Consider the following 17,487-nt stretch of genomic DNA (forward strand, 5'->3'; position numbering starts at 1 on the left):
TATTGATGCGGCGTGACATCCCACTACCACTACGATCAAGGCTTTATAAATCTGTGATACGTCCGGTGTTGTTATATGGTGCAGAAACATGGCCAATGACAACCAAACTGGAACAACAACTTCAACGAACCGACATGAAAATGCTCCGATGGATGCAACGAATTAGTCTGAAGGACCACATCAAATCTACCAAAATCCTGCGTCGTGCTGGTTTAGTAGATATAATGGACGAATGCCGGCAACACCGTCTGCGGTGGTTTGGTCATGTCAAACAAAGTGGAAACAGTGCCATAACTTCTCTTGCAGATGTTGAAGTACCTGGCACACGTCCCAAAGGTCGTCCAAAGAAGTCCTGGTCGCAAATACTCGAGCAGGACATGAAAGCTCTAAATTTAAATGAAATGGATACAACTGATCGTCTAATTTGGCGCAAAAAGTTTATGGCAAAGGAAACAACGTCCTACCTCGGGAAACCGGGTTTCTGGACGCAAAACGAAGATTGATTGATTGATCGATAGTCTGAACCCAAATATATACATATATATTAAGAAACATTTTTATTATTAAGCGCTTATTAAACAATTTCATAAGCGTTCTCTCAAAAATAAAACAAAATGTTATACGTGACTGTTCATGAAACGAAAATCAAAGTAACAATTTCAGCAAAAATAAAAATGTCTATAAATATAAATATATATATATTGTATATATATATATATGTATATACAATATTGTATGAATTCTACCGAATTGTTGGCCTTATCAATTTAAAGTTTGTCTTTTCAATTTTCCTTACTAGAATTTTCTGGAAATTTCTGAAAATGGTTTTTTGGGGGTTACTGATATCTATTAGCATAGCTTCTGCAATTTTTAGATGCATTGTGTTTTGATAAATTATTTTTGTGTTGTTGTCAAAAATTTGGCAAGTTATTTGAGTTGCATGTGTTGATTGTAAGTGAGATTTAGTTGTTCGTCTTTAGGAGTGCAGTTGTCCTTCAGGGCCATTTGTGATGTCTTACAATTATTGTAGTATACCCTGAGTTTTAATTTATTAGTATGTATCACTGATTGTTGTTACGTTTCTTTTTATGATTTGTTTAAGGACGAATTTGTCTATTTTATGTGCCGATTTATTTTATGTGACATGATTTCTATAATATAGGATTATATTACATTACATAGGATTATATTGTTATTGAATATATTGCTATCTTCCACCATTTAGAAAGATCATTGTTGAATTGTCTTTGTTGAATGGTGCTTTCAATGAATGATGTTTTGTAACCATTGCTTTTCTTTTCAATTCCGTATTGCGATCCTCAGTTGAGGACGAATGCGATTCATAAATGATTTTATTTTAGTTATTTTGAATTTTTCGTGCATTTGCTTAGCCCATTTAAACCAATAACTTTATTTGTTGCTTTGACATCGAATGGTGTCTATCACATCAACTCAGACAAAGAAAAATATGACCAATATGAAAATGCTCCGAAGGATGCAACGTATTAGACTGAAGGACCACATCAAATCTACCGAAAGCCTGCATCGTGTTGGTTGTTGGTTTAAATGATATAAAGCCTGTTGGTTTAAATGATATAAAGAACGAATGCCGGCAACACCGTTTGCGGTGGTTTGGTCATGTCAAAGGAAGTGGAAACAGTGCCATAACTTCTCTTGCAAATGTTAAAGTATCTGACACACGTCCCAAAGGCCGTCCAAAGAAGTCCTGGTCGCAAACAATCGAACAAGACATGAAAGCTCTAAATTTAAACGAAATGGATACAACTGATCGTCTAATTTGGCGCAAAAAATTGATGGCAAAGATATATATATATATAATTTTCCAATCTAGAAATAAACTAACATTTGGAGAAAATAAGAAATTAAAAAATATGACTAAGTGGCTAATAGGAGATCATGATAAGTGGGTGTTTGTTTGGCAATCGTGATAGATGTGAGTGAGTGGCTATTAGAGATTAGGATAGATGTGTGGTGAATAGGAGATCATGATAGATGAGTGAGTGGTTATCAGGCGACTTTGTACAACAAGTACAAGGTACTGGACAAGTTAAAACAAACTTAAGCTAACAATTGACTATACAACAATAATGAAGATTAACAATCAGTCAATTAGGGGTTGTAATAATATAAGAGGTGATAACAACGAATCAACAAATGAATGAAAGTACAAATGCACCTCCTTGACACTGATAACATCGGGTAGGGTGGGTCCCTGGGTGTCAACAAACATGTTGTTGGTGCTGCTGTTGTTTAACAGGGTCGAACCCGGGGTGCCGGGGGTTAGGACGTGCATCTCCTCTGTGTACTAATCAATATCACCATCATCACTATCGTCATCATCACCATCATCATAAGTATCATCAAAATCAGTGATTAGAAATGATTAAATATTTTTTCAAATAAAATGTTACAGTACAGCTCTTATAAAATTATCTGATGAGATGTTGTATGATTATTTGACGAGAATGTTGCATGATTATCAATGCATGGTACCTTCTCAATGTAGGGCACAGGCACAAGACCAGTCAGTCCCTTCTCGTTAGCAGCGAGCCACCACTGCTCCTCATCTTTCCTTATTATCGTCAGTATGTCATTTTTCTCAAATGGCAAATCATCTGGATCCTTCAAGTTCAAATCATTTTAATCTAATTTTTGTCAAATAAAAAACTTTAAAAACAGTAAAAATATAATGAATAGTGAATTTAAGCAAAAAAATTTCAACTTTTTAAAAACCATAATGACTAACACGGCCAGGAAATTTATATTTTGCTCTGTACTTTTGTCTCTGGGCCTGAAAATTTAATTCAAAATTAACTTCTAACTTTATCTGCAGTCAAATGTAATAGCTGTCCCAGATTCATCTTCCTTTCAAAAACTATTTAACAAATATTAGGCATTGTAAACATCTTTGCAACAGATACAAAAATTGAAATGTATTGATTAGATAGAATCTATGTTACACCACTAAATTTATTCTGATTTTCATTTTATTTTGATTTTTTAAATATGTTAATTTATATTTAGGTAATAGTTTTTATTCTTGTTCATTGCATCAATATCTTATTTCACGTTTTAATATTAGCTTTCTACATGATTCTACATTTTAGGCTTCGATGATGGCATTAGTTGAAACAGCCCTCAGCTAAATTTAAAAATTAAATAAAAATGAATCCAAAAAACTTCATTATGTGGAAATTTTGTTTCAAAAACTAAAAAGTGCAAATGGAATATTATCTTAAACTGAAGATGAACATGCTTATCTGAAAATCTCACACCATATTATAAATAAATATATTATTGTTTTCATTTATTTCCTCTGTCCGTTGTCTCCAGCCAAAAGGGGTCAAAATGACCTGTTGCCATCCCTTTCTGTCTTTTGCAATCTCTCCTAGTGTTACTCTGGTTCTTCCAGTAGTTCTTCCGTGTAATGAAGCCCATCTCTTTCCAAATCTTGACTAAGACACTCGCTCCATCTCATTTTATGTTTGTCTTTTAATCCCTTCATCTCTGGTAGATACTTCCAAACTTTCTTAGATGTTCTGAACTCAAATGTCCTGCCCACTTCAATCTCCTCTTCTTTATTACATCACTAATATTCATTTGTCCTGTTTTTTCTTGGTTTCTTCATTTGTGACATGATTCTTGTGGCCAATTCGCATCAATTTTCTAAAATGAGTCTTTTGAAAACTTTGAGGTACAGTCTCTGAAATATTCCTCCTCTTCAAATTCTCCTGTATTCCACCTGCCTTGTTAACACGACTCCTTAATGATTTGATTCGATAAAAACAACTGACATATGTGTACATATAAAATTTGACCCATCAAAATACAGAGAGAAGCATGAAGAAAATGCTAACAGGTCGTCTGAGTGGGGTGGTGTCTAAGCAATGTGATTTATAAAATTTGAGGAGGGCAGATAATGTCGGAAACTCTTGGTCCCCAATTCGAAACCTGACTGTGCCGGCTGAGTTTATTCTGTTGACTATGTAGTGGCTTATCTTGTTGTCCTCCCTAAGTTATGTTAATTTAAGAATTTATCAAAATTTGAATTTTGCAAACAAATAAGAACAATGTTAAAAATTTTACAGAACAGGAAAAATGAAAAAACTGACTTGACACAAACAACGAAATCGCCTTTGATTGATGTACTATCTCTCACCAAGAAAATACCATTATCCTGTTCTGATTGGAGTATGCTATTGGCCTCCTCCCTCGATACTGTCCCAAAGTACCAACTGCACAATTTTTTACAGATTTTAAATGTAGTACCACAAAACTTAAATATGAACAAAAAAATGTACAGAAACTGGAGACATAGAAGCCTTAAACAAGAAAATCGAAATGTTTATTGAAGTGTGTGACAAAATAGTGAAAAAAGAAAGGTCCATATTGCAATCAATACAATGGGTTATCTATCATTTAAAAAATAGTTGAAAATATAAATTAGTTAATGATGTTGTTCCTTGAATAAATAGAATAGTGAATTAAATCATCTTTTCAAAAAAATTTCTAAAACAGTGAGCACATAATATAAATAACAGCAAGAGGCTGACGTAGGACAATATAAAAAAATAGATTAAATTATTTTTAGTTTCATTTTTGTGAACAAACAATGATAAAGCTTTAAAATGGATGATGTATGTATTGGCAGTAAGTGAAGCATTGATCGTTTTCACTAACACAGGTAATATGGTAGAGGAGTCAACAACAGTGGAAATGTAAACTAAATGAACAAGAGGAACACCATGCTACCATCTGACATTATCCTTTACTTACATTTACGTCACATATTTCAAAGACTATTTTATGAAACCTTTTCCTCTTTACTTTACACTTTTCAAATGTGAAATTAGACAACACTTCTTGAAGCATAGTTTATTATGGAATTGAAATTTATGTGGTTTTGTAATGAAGGCTTTTTGGACAAGAATACAAATTTCCAAAGTTTTATTTCATTGCCATTGAAAGTATGTAACACACATATATTGGTAACTAATGAAGCAACATTTTTATGTGAGGAACTAAAAAACATCAGGGTTGTGGTACTGACCCTGCACCATCTTTCTTGATCAAAGAATTTTCTGGTATTCTGATGCCATATCTATGTGCATTATGTAATGCATCACTACAATTGTCATGTCTGCCGGAGAGTTAAAAAAGGGCTATCATACTTCCTAAGCTAAAAAAAGCTGGTTCCGATGCGAGTGATGTTAAGAGCTATCGGCCGATTTCACACCTCACATTTGTTTCCAAGCTCATTGAAAAATTGGTGGCCAAACAATTGATCGCATACCTGAAATTAAACCGACTTTTCCATGAACTTCAATCAGGTTTTTGCTCTGGACACTCAACTGAGACAGCGATTCTAAAGGTCCTCAATGATGTTTATGAGGCTATTGATTCTGGTAGTATCTCTCTCTTGGCTCTGCTCGATGTCAGAGCTGCTTTCGATATGGTCAACCACAAGCTGCTTCTTGATCAACTTGCAAAGTCATATGGCTTGGGTGGAATGGTCCTTGCCTGGTTTGAATCCTATTTGTCTGACAGATCACAAACGGTATGTGTTGATGGCTCTGATCCTGCTTCCTCCCCACTGTTGAAAGGAGTTCCACAGGGACCCCTGCTCTATGTTCTCTATACGGCAGATATTGTGGAAGTTGTTGAGTCATCGGGTTTGAAATGTCACCTTTACGCAGATGATATACAGCTGTATAGTTACTGTAAAGACAGGAACTAGCGGACAGAACTCAAACAGGTGTCAGAACTGTCTCAGAATGGATGCTGGCAAATGGATTGAAGCTGAATATTGACAAGACACAATACATCTGGTTGGGTACTCGTCAAAAATTAACTGGTATTCAGGAATATGTAGAGCCAGTAAAAAATCTTGGTGTTTGGATAGATCCTGAATTGAAGATGAATAAACATGTGAAAAATGTCTGCCGATCATGTTTTTACCAATTGCGCCAAATCAGACGTATAAAAAAGTACCTGACAAATGAATGCTTAATTTCATTGATGCACAGTTTCATTTGTGGAAGAATAGATTACTGCAGTTCAATCCTCTATGGCACAAGCATGTATCTTCAAAACTGCATACAGTCTATTCTGAACACTGCAGCAAGAATAATTGCTGGTGTAACAAAATATGAATCTGTTTCATCATATATGCGAAATGAGCTTCACTGGTTGCCAGTTTGTTATAGAATCAAATTCAGAATAGCAATGTTTACAAGAGACAGTTTGATGGGGCTTGGTCCTCGATACCTTCAACAGCTGATCATGCCTGTCCCTACGGCTGCCGGGGGGCGAAAACTAAGATCCTCTGCCAAAAAGAAACTCGTTGTTCCTAGGTTCAGGACAGAAAATTATGGACGGCGTCGTTTCTCTGTGGCTACAGCGGAGGTTTGAAATAAACTGCCGGATGCTGTCGTTGATAGTATGGATGAAAGAGTCATGCTCCGAAAACGACTTAAACATCACTTTTTTGACCGGCAGCTTCTCGAACAGCGCCTCTGAGTTTTACATAGAGGGGTGCTATATAAATTCTCCATGCCATGCCATACCATCATAAGTGTGGGAAACCGTAGCAAAAAGAAAAATGGAATGAAGAATGCTTCAATCAATCACAAGGAAATTAGATTAGCTAATTAAATTAATAAATGATGAATGAAGGATATTGAAGGATCACAGATATGTGATTTTGGCTAAACAAAGCAAAGGTTGATTGACAGATATGTGATTTATAAATTAAAAATCACAACATATTTAATCCAATTAAAATATTATATCCAACCAAATTTTTATAGCCTGTTTTTATTTATTTAGCTTAGCCATTGATGATTTCATGGCCAGCATCATAAATTTAATAAATTTTTAAACAATAATAAAATAAATAAATTTAAAATAGCATCTAATTAAAATTTGTTTTAGTTAATATGGATTTGTGGACAATTTATAAATTTAATACAAATGTGAATTATTATAGAACTGAAGCCGACGGACCCCCAATCAACAAACCTGTTTTTATCTTGTGGATCAAATTCTGACATTTTTACATAATAATGAAAAAAATTAATAAATAAATATTTAAACTAAAATCGTGAAGAAAATTTTTTTTAGAAACAACGGACTGTGTAGACCAAAAATTGAAACGTGATCTTTGAAGATGAATTAATCAAAATGTCACTAAACGACTTTCAGTCACGACCGTCATTAAAACTTTTGAACGTTAATTTCTAAATTGCTTCCTCAGTCACAATAATCAAAATGGCCTAGCATAGATTTTATATGATTAAATATTTTGCTAATATGTTTTATTTGTTTAATTTTTTAATTAAATATATATTATTATTTTTTAAATGTTTTTTAAAAAACATTTTTATTAAAATTATAAACAACTAAATATTATTTTAATAAATAATATTTGTTCTTTGTAAACACAACTGGTGGTTTTCCTTTTCCCTACGTGGTATTGCTGGGTGAGCGTTGTTGGAAAAGAATTTGATCTGATCGAAGTTGAAAGATGTCTGAAAGGTTGGTTGCTCTTTATCATATTAAAAGCCGCTTTGATTATTATTATTAGTCGGTTGTTAAGATTTTTGTCAAGTCCTAGCCTGGCCTTGCAGAGGTAAACTGGTAAAGTAAAGTAATCCTCTAGTAGTCCTATCTATCTCTAAAAAGCAGCAACTCATTGGATCAGACGGGGGCGGAGCCAATTTGCTATTGTGACCTGGTTTAGTCATTGTTATGTTGGGTTGACGGGGCAGCTGAACAGATGTGTGGCATCACCAAAATGCTGATGGCAGAATGGACAGATGTTGCTGAACCCACTGTCATTTTGGATTTGTAGCTGCCAGGAAAGATGTGGCCAGAGCAGGGTTGGGCTAGCTCCGGTCCTTCTTGATTGAACTTTTTTCTGACATGTCTATTTTGACCATCCATTAATTAAGCAGTACCAAAGCATGGCACGAATTGACGATGGACTAAGCAACATTGTTGTCAGTCTGTCATTGTCAGATGGTAAATATCCAACTCTGAACCCTCAAAAAATCCAATTCCTACTTTGACCCCTCAAAAAATCTCTCTGGTTAAAAATATCCGACTTCAGGTTCAAAATGCCAAAAAAATTTTTCAACTTTTACATCATAATTTCATCTTATCACTAGTAAATATATGAAATGCTTAAAAGTCAATGTAATTGTTTTTCATATTAAAATTATTTTTATATTTTAAAGTATGGGCGGGCAAACTACAGCCATTAAGCCATTTTATGTGGCCCGTGAGATTTTATACATATTTTGGCCCTATTATAAGCTAAAAAAAGTCCAGTGGCAAATGTTGCTTCTGCAGTTGTTTTGAATCAGTGCTGTTGCAGCTACAAATCCAGTAATCAACCTATCTAATCTAATCTTTCTTATTCAATCTTCTCTAAACTCTTCTAGTCTCGTACTTCTAAATCTGAATCCTTTCTGTTCTGTTACTTATTTTAATTTTTTTATTAATTTAAATTTTAAATTAAAAGTTAATTAATAATTTTAACGACTATTACAACACTACCTAATCTACTGCACACACGCACCAACTTAAAAAAAATTACTCAAACTATGGAAAAAGCAATAAATAGAGGAATAATATAATATATAAAATGACTTGAGCTTTTGCCACCACTTTCGGTGACTTTTTTATGTTATTTATTTCAATACTAATTTATTTCTAGGTACATTCCTCATAAAGTTCCTGAAGTTATCCTTAAAAAGAAAAAGAAAAATGAGATAAGCAAGGCCAAATCTGTTGCCAATGAAATCAAGAATAAAGTAATTTTTTCAAATTTTCTATACCTTTAACAAAAATAAAACAAATTGTTATTCACTGAATTTCAACTCTCATCAAAAATAAAACAAATTCTTATTCACTAAATTTTCAACTCTCATCAGACAAAAAAGGAATCCATCTTAAAAAGAATAAGATTCAAGAGAGCTGAAAAGTTTGTTAAGGAATACAGATCTCGAGAGAATTTTGACATTCAAATCCAGAGACGAGCCAGACGAGCCAACTTGTACAAAATTCCAGTTGACCCAACTTTAATTTTCGTTGTCAGGATCAAAACACCACTTGATTTGCATTTGAGGGCCAGGAAAGTCTTGAACCTGTTGCGGTTGATAACTCCAAATACAGGCGTCTTCTTAAAGCTCAACACAACAACATTGAAGTTATTGAGACTCATTGAACCTTACATCACTTGGGGGTTTGTTATTTTTTTATTCACATATATGTTCAACTGAGTTTTTCACATTCATTCTGAAGCGTCTACCACTTTTGTAATTTTTTTTCAGAACTCCTAATTTAAAGTCAATTAGAGAATTGATATATAAACGAGGTCATGCAAAGACCAAAAATGGATTCAAATCTCTAAATGACAATAGATTAATCGAAGATCATTTAGGTTTTTATTTACATTTGTACATTTTTTTCTACTCAATTTCAGCGAGTATAGATCTTCAGCATATATTGCCTGTGTAAGTTGTTTCTACTAATTTCAAACTCATTGCAGGTCAGTATGACATCATCTGTATCGAGGACATTATCCACGAAATTGTCACACTCGGACCTCACTTCAAAGAAGTAAATGCCCTAATTTGGCATATAAAAATGAACCTTCCCACTGAAAGCTGGAAAAATTCTGGTCTGCCATTTAACAAAGAGGGTCAATATGGCGACCGAAAGGATAAAATTAATTCACTACTTGCTCAAATGGTGTAATTTTGGCTGTAATTTTAATAAACATTGTCTTGTTACTTTTGTAAATATTTAACATTTAGTAATGATTTTATTAAAAATCAACAAAAACAAAATATGTATTGGATTGGTGGTTTGTTAAATTTTATGTTTGGCATGTTATCAGAGCTGTCACAGCTTGTGGCATATATGTGAACGTTAAATCACATTTTGTTGGTGACTGAACTTAGTTGGAAGGTCCGAACTAACTTTATTAATCAGTTGTTCTCTCAGTTAACTTGGTTTCTTGTGTTTCGTTCTCGTTTTGCCTCGCTGCTTCTGATCAAATCTGTTTTCTTTCGCGTCGTATGCATCGCCGTATCTGCTTGTACCGCCATAAATGTTATTGCTGCCGTTGTGTTCATTGTAGGACGCTGGAGGTTTGCGTGATTTCTGGAAGAACGAATAATCTTCGTAATTATTGTTGTTATTATTTTTGTTTTGTTGGTCGTTAAAATCATCATCCTCTTCAAGCAGCCGTTCGTCTCGTTGACTGTTGTGCTTCTTTGTCGTTCTCACTTTGGCACCGTCACTTTCTGGAAGGTCGTCGTATGGAAGGTTCGAACGAAGTGACACCGGGCGTAATCGTTGTTGTTGTTGGCTGCTTGCTTGAGGTAGGAGATGCGTTTGTTGTGTTTGGTTGTATGATAGAGGTAGCTGATTGTTCACTGGCGCAAATGTTTGGTTGTATGCGAAATCTCTGGCTTTCAGTTCGCTGTAGCGTTCCATAAAATTTTTCAAGTATATTTGCGCAAGAGGAGAGGCTGCTTGTTTTGGATCAATTGAGGTTAACATCTGGTTGACGAGGTCAGGGTTAGCGCTCTGCATGTAGGCAGCGTTGGATGCTGTGTTGCAACTTTCCAGGATGTTCTGTAAATCCGCTTTCCTGGTTTTGGTGCAAATTATTTCAATAATAAAATATGTCAACGGCGCTATGATTGTAAGTGTGTATTTTAGTCAATAATTTTGTTGTTTCCAATTTGCTTGTAAGTTTGTTTAGGAACGCATTATAATTTGTTAAGCAAATATATCAATCAAGAAAGGTACTTTTGTATGTTGTCATATTCGTTCTGTGGCTGCTGAGACATTGTAACTTCTTTTGAACGGCTGCTAATCTTCATTTTTAGATTTATTTCTTAATTCAATATAACAGATAATATGATGAATAAAAATTAAACTAAAGAAGATCATTGTGATTCGTTTATATTAAAAATCAAATATTTTTAACAATGAACAAAAAATGTTTAACGTCCGTACAATGGGTTCTTCCTTCATAGCCATTCTTTCCCTCATTAGTTCTAAATTCTTTTCAGCTGTTTCGGCTCTTTCTATTATTTTTTCTACGGTTTTTTCTAATTTTTCTTTGGCGACTATTTCTTTCTCTTCAATACTTTTCACGTAGTTCAGTTGGTCTGTTAACTGCCTGAAATGTTTCAATGTGTTTTATAAACTGATCAATTGGTGTAAATGTTGCTAAAATAATTTAGGTTAAACGTCTATGAATTAATATAACCAATGTTAAAAAAATCGTTAACTTATTTTTATCTTCAAGAAGTTTTTCTTTTTCATTCAGTTTGTTCTTCAACTCCTCTAACTCCCTCCTTATCTCTCTGTTCTGTTCTTGCATTTTCGAGAATTCCTCTTCGATAGATTGGTTTTTTTCGGCCAGGCTTGAAAGTTTTTTTTCCGCGTTACCAATATAGTTTTCTTTGTTTTTGATTTCATCGTTCAACTGTTTGATCTGCTGCCAGCTCTGTTCAGTGTTCTTCATCGCCTCCATCAACAAGTACCTCTTAACCTGGGCCAACTGTTCAGCGTCTGAAAGTGATTGTAAGTCATTTCCTCTACCGATGTAGTCACGATTTAAAAAAAGTGGCAAAACTTCGCTGGGTTTGATGCTGGAAGTTAGCCTGGCGCCATCAGGAACATCGTGGCCAAAATGGCTTTTAAGGACGTGCTGTCTGAGTTCAGGCAGAGATGGGAAGACAGCTTCCTCACCTCCGCTCCGACATTTTGGACAATGGTACAGTGGCATTGATGATGACGATAAGGACGATGATTGTTGTGAAAAATTTGAAAACTCCATTGCATTATTTTGACTATTTATCTGCTGGTCATTAGCTTTATTAACGTTAATTTATGTATGCATAATAAACAGCGTTTCGTTGAAAGCATTTAAATAATTATGTTATACCTAATTATGCACCTCCTGGTGATGAGGTCACGAATCCTATTATGATGATAATTTACAATACTCGACGATGATTAAGATTATTTGTAAATAAACTAGCACAGTAATGCAACTATGAAGAAGGGAGACAAAACAACGAACGATTTTATAATGTTCAGTTTACCTCGAGATGACTGCTGCTGCTCAACTTGTATTAAAACTGTTCAACGATATAATCAATCAATACGAAGCAGATGGGTCGACTGTTTTTATTATTACTATTATATTTTATAGTATTATTATTGCTTTTTATCACCTCAAGCATGATAAATAATTTTTTTTTAATTTTTTTTTAAATCGCACGTGTCTTGTTGCCCCATACCATGTCACATTGTTTTTATTGTCTTAATATTTGTTGTGTAATATGTAATTATTAAATGGTTGACGTTTTTTGTTTACAGTTTAATTACATTGTAGTGCTTGGCTGCCTTGTTTGCATTGCATGTTGTTATGTTATGTTGCTCTTGTTCTTCTTGCTGTGCTGACTGGTGCATAAAAATCTTGATTGATCGCTTGCAAAGGTTCAGCAGGATTACGTGCGACAAACATTGAGCATCCTGATGGCGGCAGCGCAACATTCCATGCAACATTCCATGCAACACTCCGTTCATCTCGGACAACATCTTTCAGTCTTTTTAAGTTTCTCATGTTTTCAAATCCATTTAAATCCGTTTAAATCTGTTTCAATTTATTTATATTTGATTAAATAAAACTAACTTTAAACCGTTGTTTTCATTGTGGCTGAGTTTTTTTTTCTAGATTTATATATATATATATATATAATAATAGTAATAATAATAGTAATAATAATAATTATTATTATTATTAGAGTAGGAGTAGTGTTAGTGGAGGTAGTAGTGCATTAGTATAAACAAATACTATATATATATGAGTGTGTGTGTGTGTGTGTATGTTAAGTAAATGTTTTGTTTTGTTATCAATTCATCTGTAATATTTTTTCTTGTGTTTGCATGGCATTGTGTACTGTACTACAGAGCGTACAAGTATGCACACTTCCTGCATACGTTGGTACATACATACATTATTATTATTATTATTATTATTATCATAATTATTATTATTATTAGAGAATTTATCGTCCTTTAATATTACTCAGAAATGCTTCTTGAGCTTAGGGTACGTATGCGTGGAGAAAAATGTTTTCATGTCCTTGCGAAATTGTTGAACAGTCAATTCTGGCTGACGCAGACTGTCCGCAAATTGTTCCAAACTGTTGGACCTGCGAGTGCACAACCACGAGTGGCCGCCACCAACCGTGTCTCCGGCAACGACAGAAAAAATTTGTCGTCAGCTGTTGTTGTTTTATATGACAAATTTTTAGACAGATAGTGTGGGTCTAGACCGTTTAGGCATTTAAACACCAGAATGGCGATCTTGAACAATTATCTTTTTTTGATTGTTAGCTAACGAAGGTCAAATAGGGAGTGGCTTACATGGTCCAACTTCAATCCTTCAGAAATGATTTTGCCGCTCGATTCTGAATAGACTGCAGACTTCTATTGGACATCCCATACAAAACACTGTTGCAATAATCCAATTTTGAATAAACAAATGAGTGTTTTCTTGTCGAGAGATTTTTTTTGTCTAAGTCTTCGAAACTGAAAACAACATTCCTTAGAAAGTGCCCTGATATTCTGTCCACTGTCATAGTTTGGTTAAATATGATAACAAAATTTTTAACAGCTGTACATAAATCTTTGTAACTGCTGCCACGTATCGACAGGCAAAACCTGCGTCTTGTTTTCTTTCAGCTTTAACCCATTCTCGACCAAATAACCATTGAGTTCATTAAAATAAGAAATAAGAACCTACAAGCTCCTCGAAAGTGAGAACCGAAGTACTTGAACAAATCATCAGCAAACGCATGATATTTGAAGTTGTGTACAACATAAATGAACTGAGGAATTCCTGACGCGACAATCTTAACATCTGACAAAACTTTGTTGAAAAACACTTTGATAAAAACTAAAGATTTGAAATAGTATTTGAGGTTATCTTAATCAGGAGACGGCTTTTTCAACAAAAGAGTAACAACAGCGAGATTCCAAAAAGATCCCCCGCCAATCATATGCAATGTGTATGATGCGTGGTTCGCACGCGTATTCATATACGCTGTGTGTGTTTGTCGTTGAAACCTCTGAAGCAAACGCAAAAGAGAGAGAGAGAGAAACCTTTAACAGCATATTTGAAAACTTCAGAAAAATATCCAAGGCGCAAACACAAATTGATAAAAAATGTCAAAATGAGATAAAAAGAACAAAATATTGCTTAAGAATTCGCGTTAGAATAAATTAATTGATAAACGACTTATACGGTGAACTTAGAACCGATTTTTTGACATCTTCACCAGAACAAGGATCGAACGAGCAAAACGAACTTTTGGTGTCCAAATTGTAAGAAAAAAAAGCTGGTCTAGGATTTGCCTATTTTTGACTTTTTTGTTTGTTTGTCAAAACATTGAAAATTGAGATGAATTAAGTTTATTATTTGATTCAACACAGCTTGTAACGGATGATTTCCAAACAATATATCAATTGCGGCCCATAACTTCCTGAGACGATTTCTTACTCTGAACCCTAATCTTTGAGATATGAATTGTTCTTACCGACAAAAGAAAATTTTTATGTTGCAGAGCATTTTTCCAGGCCATTTTATTGGTTTTGCTAGGGTTGTGTCGACAAACTTTTTACAATTTACAAAACAATTTTTTATTTTTCTGCTATCCTTATCAAACCAAGGAGCATTGTGAGAATCGTTGTACACAATATAATGCAAAGGAGTTATTCTATCAACAAGTGATTGAATGTCATTTACAAATGAGTCGTAAATTACGTCAGGATCGCTGCCAGTAAACGGATCACCAATAGATCATTGCAAAAACATGATTAACAAATAGATTGCTTTTAATTCGATTTCATGATCGTACCAATCGTTTTAAAACTGTTGGCTTTTTATAAACAAACGAAAATAAAACTCTAATGAAACTGTGATCTGAATAAACAATGTTTGGAAAATTATTCAATCAGCACACGAAAAATCAACAAAAGATGCAACAAGATATATGTGTAGGTCTGCTGACACAATTAGAAACTTGGAACGTCTGTTCTGTTTTTCAAATGCATCCCCTGCCCGTCGTCGTCTTTAATAAACATGTTCAACAGATAACAACCAAGATAGCAAACTTTGTCAACAGAATTAATGAGAACGTCATCAGCCATCACGTCGGCTGCCGCCTATGGAGAAACAGAGTATGATTGAAATAAGGCTTCTGTCATTTTCATGCTAACTGTGAATTCAAATCTTTTGGTTGTATCGTAAAAACGGTTATACAGCGTCTGGACTTCTTGAGGCATTTTCATTTTTTTGTATTAAAATCACCCAAAGTTTTAAGGGAATTGAGGTGACAACGTCAGTGAGCTGCTTGTAAAACGAGTCCTTCATCAGTTGAGGAGATATACCACACGGAGTTTCACAAAGTGCTTTTAATAGCAAGCTACGAATGGCATTTATAACTCCATACTCCTTATATTCGGGTTTCCGAGGGGCTTGGAACATTTCCAACTCTCATGAAAAACCCTCAGCCAATGAGTACTTTCACAAATGGGTGGATTATAGTGAAGTATGTTCGCCCGGCATACTCCACTCTTTCTTCCCGCAGCGATCGTTGACAGCAGGCACAGCAAGTTGCGACGTGCTGACTAATCTAGGCAGGCGCAGCAGCTTGACTGAGGCTGTGACTGGATTGGTGCAGCAGAATTGCCCTTAATCTAGCCAGCTGCAAGTGTTAATTTGTTGTTCCGCCTATTCTACAGTTGTCTGATTCAAATATTTCAGACCCTCTCCCAAAACTGCCGAATTGCATAAATGCCAGAAATAATTTTTCCTTTGGGTTTATTTCCATACCCTTATTCGATCCGTTAATGGCCGCAAGGTAGCAGAGGTTTGAATTCAGAGTTTCCTTTTTTTAGGTAGATGGCCAGTCAAGGCTAACAAACACCACCTGCCCTGAACGACTGGTTAAAGCGAAAGTTACTCGCCGTCGCAATTTCTTTTTAGTTTAAACAGCTTCGCCACGTGAAGTCCAGAAAGGAGTAGGACTTGATTGATCGGGGTGTGAAACCCACTGCCAGTGGGAGTATTTTTTAGTAGAGAGGATTTCAATTCGGGATTTCAATTCCCACCCCCGCTCCCAGCTTTATCAACCCATTTGAAGCCATACGTACATACAATGTGTGTATGTACACACATACATACATACATGCACACGTACATACATACACAAATACATATAGAAATGTTTTCGCATCTTCTTTGATCACTGCTTCTTCGGCAATAAAAATAATAACAACAACAACATCAATAACAAATAATACAAATAAGAATAAATAAAAAGAATAACAAATAATAACAAAAGGAAATAAAATGTAAAGAAGAGAAACTTGAACTGAACGACTCATACACACAAAACAAAAACACACCATACACCGACACACACACCACACACACCACACACACACATTGACGGTGAAGTTATAATTGATGTTCTTTCATCCGCTTGAGTTTTTAAATGTTGTTCATTCATTCATTCATTCATTTAATTGATTGATTGCATACTTGTTAATAATGAATAAAAGTAAAAATTCAGATATTAATAATAACGATCATAACTACTACACTACTGCTTCTACTACTATTACAAATACTACCATTACTACTACAAATACTACTTCTACTACTACTACCATTACTGCTATTACAACAACTACTACTACTACTATTACTATTACTACTACAACGTCAACAACAACAACTTCTACTACTACTGCTACTTCTACTACTACTATTACTACTACTTTTTCCACTAATTTTACTACTACTACTATATAATACTACCAATAATATTAACAACAACATCAACGCTAATTATAAAACAATAAATAGTACATGGAATGACTGATATGATAAATAATGGGAGTGAATGCGTGTATGCGCGTGCAGAACTGACCTGAATAACTCATCTGCACTAATCAACACGACAGGTGAATGATTTGGTTGTGGTGTGTTGTTTGTGTGGTGTGTTGTTTGTGTGGTGTGTTGTTTGTGTGGTATATGGTGTATTGTTGTGTGGTGTGGTATGTCTTGTTGTTGTTGTGGTGTGTTGTGTTGTTTTTTGTGGTGTGTTGTGTTGTTTTTTTGTGGTTTAATGTTGTGTTGTTATGATACTTTCTGTAATTATAAATAATATAATTAAATACACGTGAATACATATTTTTTTTTCATTCATGTCGTACTTTCATGAATAGATGAATGTACTCTGTCCTTTTATATATTATATCCGCATGTATGAACGGACAGTACAATGTGGTTGTTGGATTTGAATGTATGCTGGTTTATTTATTTATTTTTTTTTGGTTTTGTTTTATAGTATTTCTTCATTA

At 34.5% G+C, this 17,487-nt stretch overlaps 2 protein-coding genes across 2 annotated transcripts; one reads left to right on the forward strand and one right to left on the reverse strand.

The window, feature by feature from the left end:
• Positions 1–2,196: 2,196 nt before the first annotated feature.
• HELRODRAFT_116949 (hypothetical protein) lies at positions 2,197–7,246 on the reverse strand (the record flags this gene model as incomplete). The annotated part of the gene is made up of 6 exons (XM_009013148.1): positions 7,042–7,246; positions 4,134–4,256; positions 3,879–4,032; positions 2,768–2,812; positions 2,515–2,643; positions 2,197–2,326 (listed from the first exon to the last, which is right to left on the reverse strand). Coding segments are annotated over exons 1-6 (612 nt in total), but the record flags the coding sequence as incomplete, so codon positions are not given.
• Positions 7,247–7,496: 250 nt separating this feature from the next.
• On the forward strand, positions 7,497–9,987 carry HELRODRAFT_116952 (hypothetical protein). The gene is made up of 5 exons (XM_009013149.1): positions 7,497–7,557; positions 8,741–8,837; positions 8,958–9,268; positions 9,357–9,466; positions 9,575–9,987. The coding sequence occupies exons 1-5, from the start codon at positions 7,547–7,549 to the stop codon at positions 9,781–9,783; spliced, it is 738 nt and encodes a 245-aa protein (XP_009011397.1). The 5' UTR covers positions 7,497–7,546; the 3' UTR covers positions 9,784–9,987.
• Positions 9,988–17,487: the final 7,500 nt, after the last annotated feature.

The sequence above is a fragment of the Helobdella robusta genome (genome assembly GCF_000326865.2).
Source record: "Helobdella robusta unplaced genomic scaffold HELROscaffold_110, whole genome shotgun sequence".
Lineage (NCBI taxonomy): Eukaryota > Metazoa > Annelida > Clitellata > Rhynchobdellida > Glossiphoniidae > Helobdella > Helobdella robusta.

Bases quoted from the DNA above. Each gene is read 5' to 3' on its own strand.
- HELRODRAFT_116952 (XM_009013149.1), top strand. The intron at 9,269-9,356 runs GTTTGTTATTTT...ATTTTTTTTCAG, and splicing joins GAACCTTACATCACTTGGGG to AACTCCTAATTTAAAGTCAA. The intron at 9,467-9,574 runs GTTTTTATTTAC...AACTCATTGCAG, and splicing joins ATTAATCGAAGATCATTTAG to GTCAGTATGACATCATCTGT.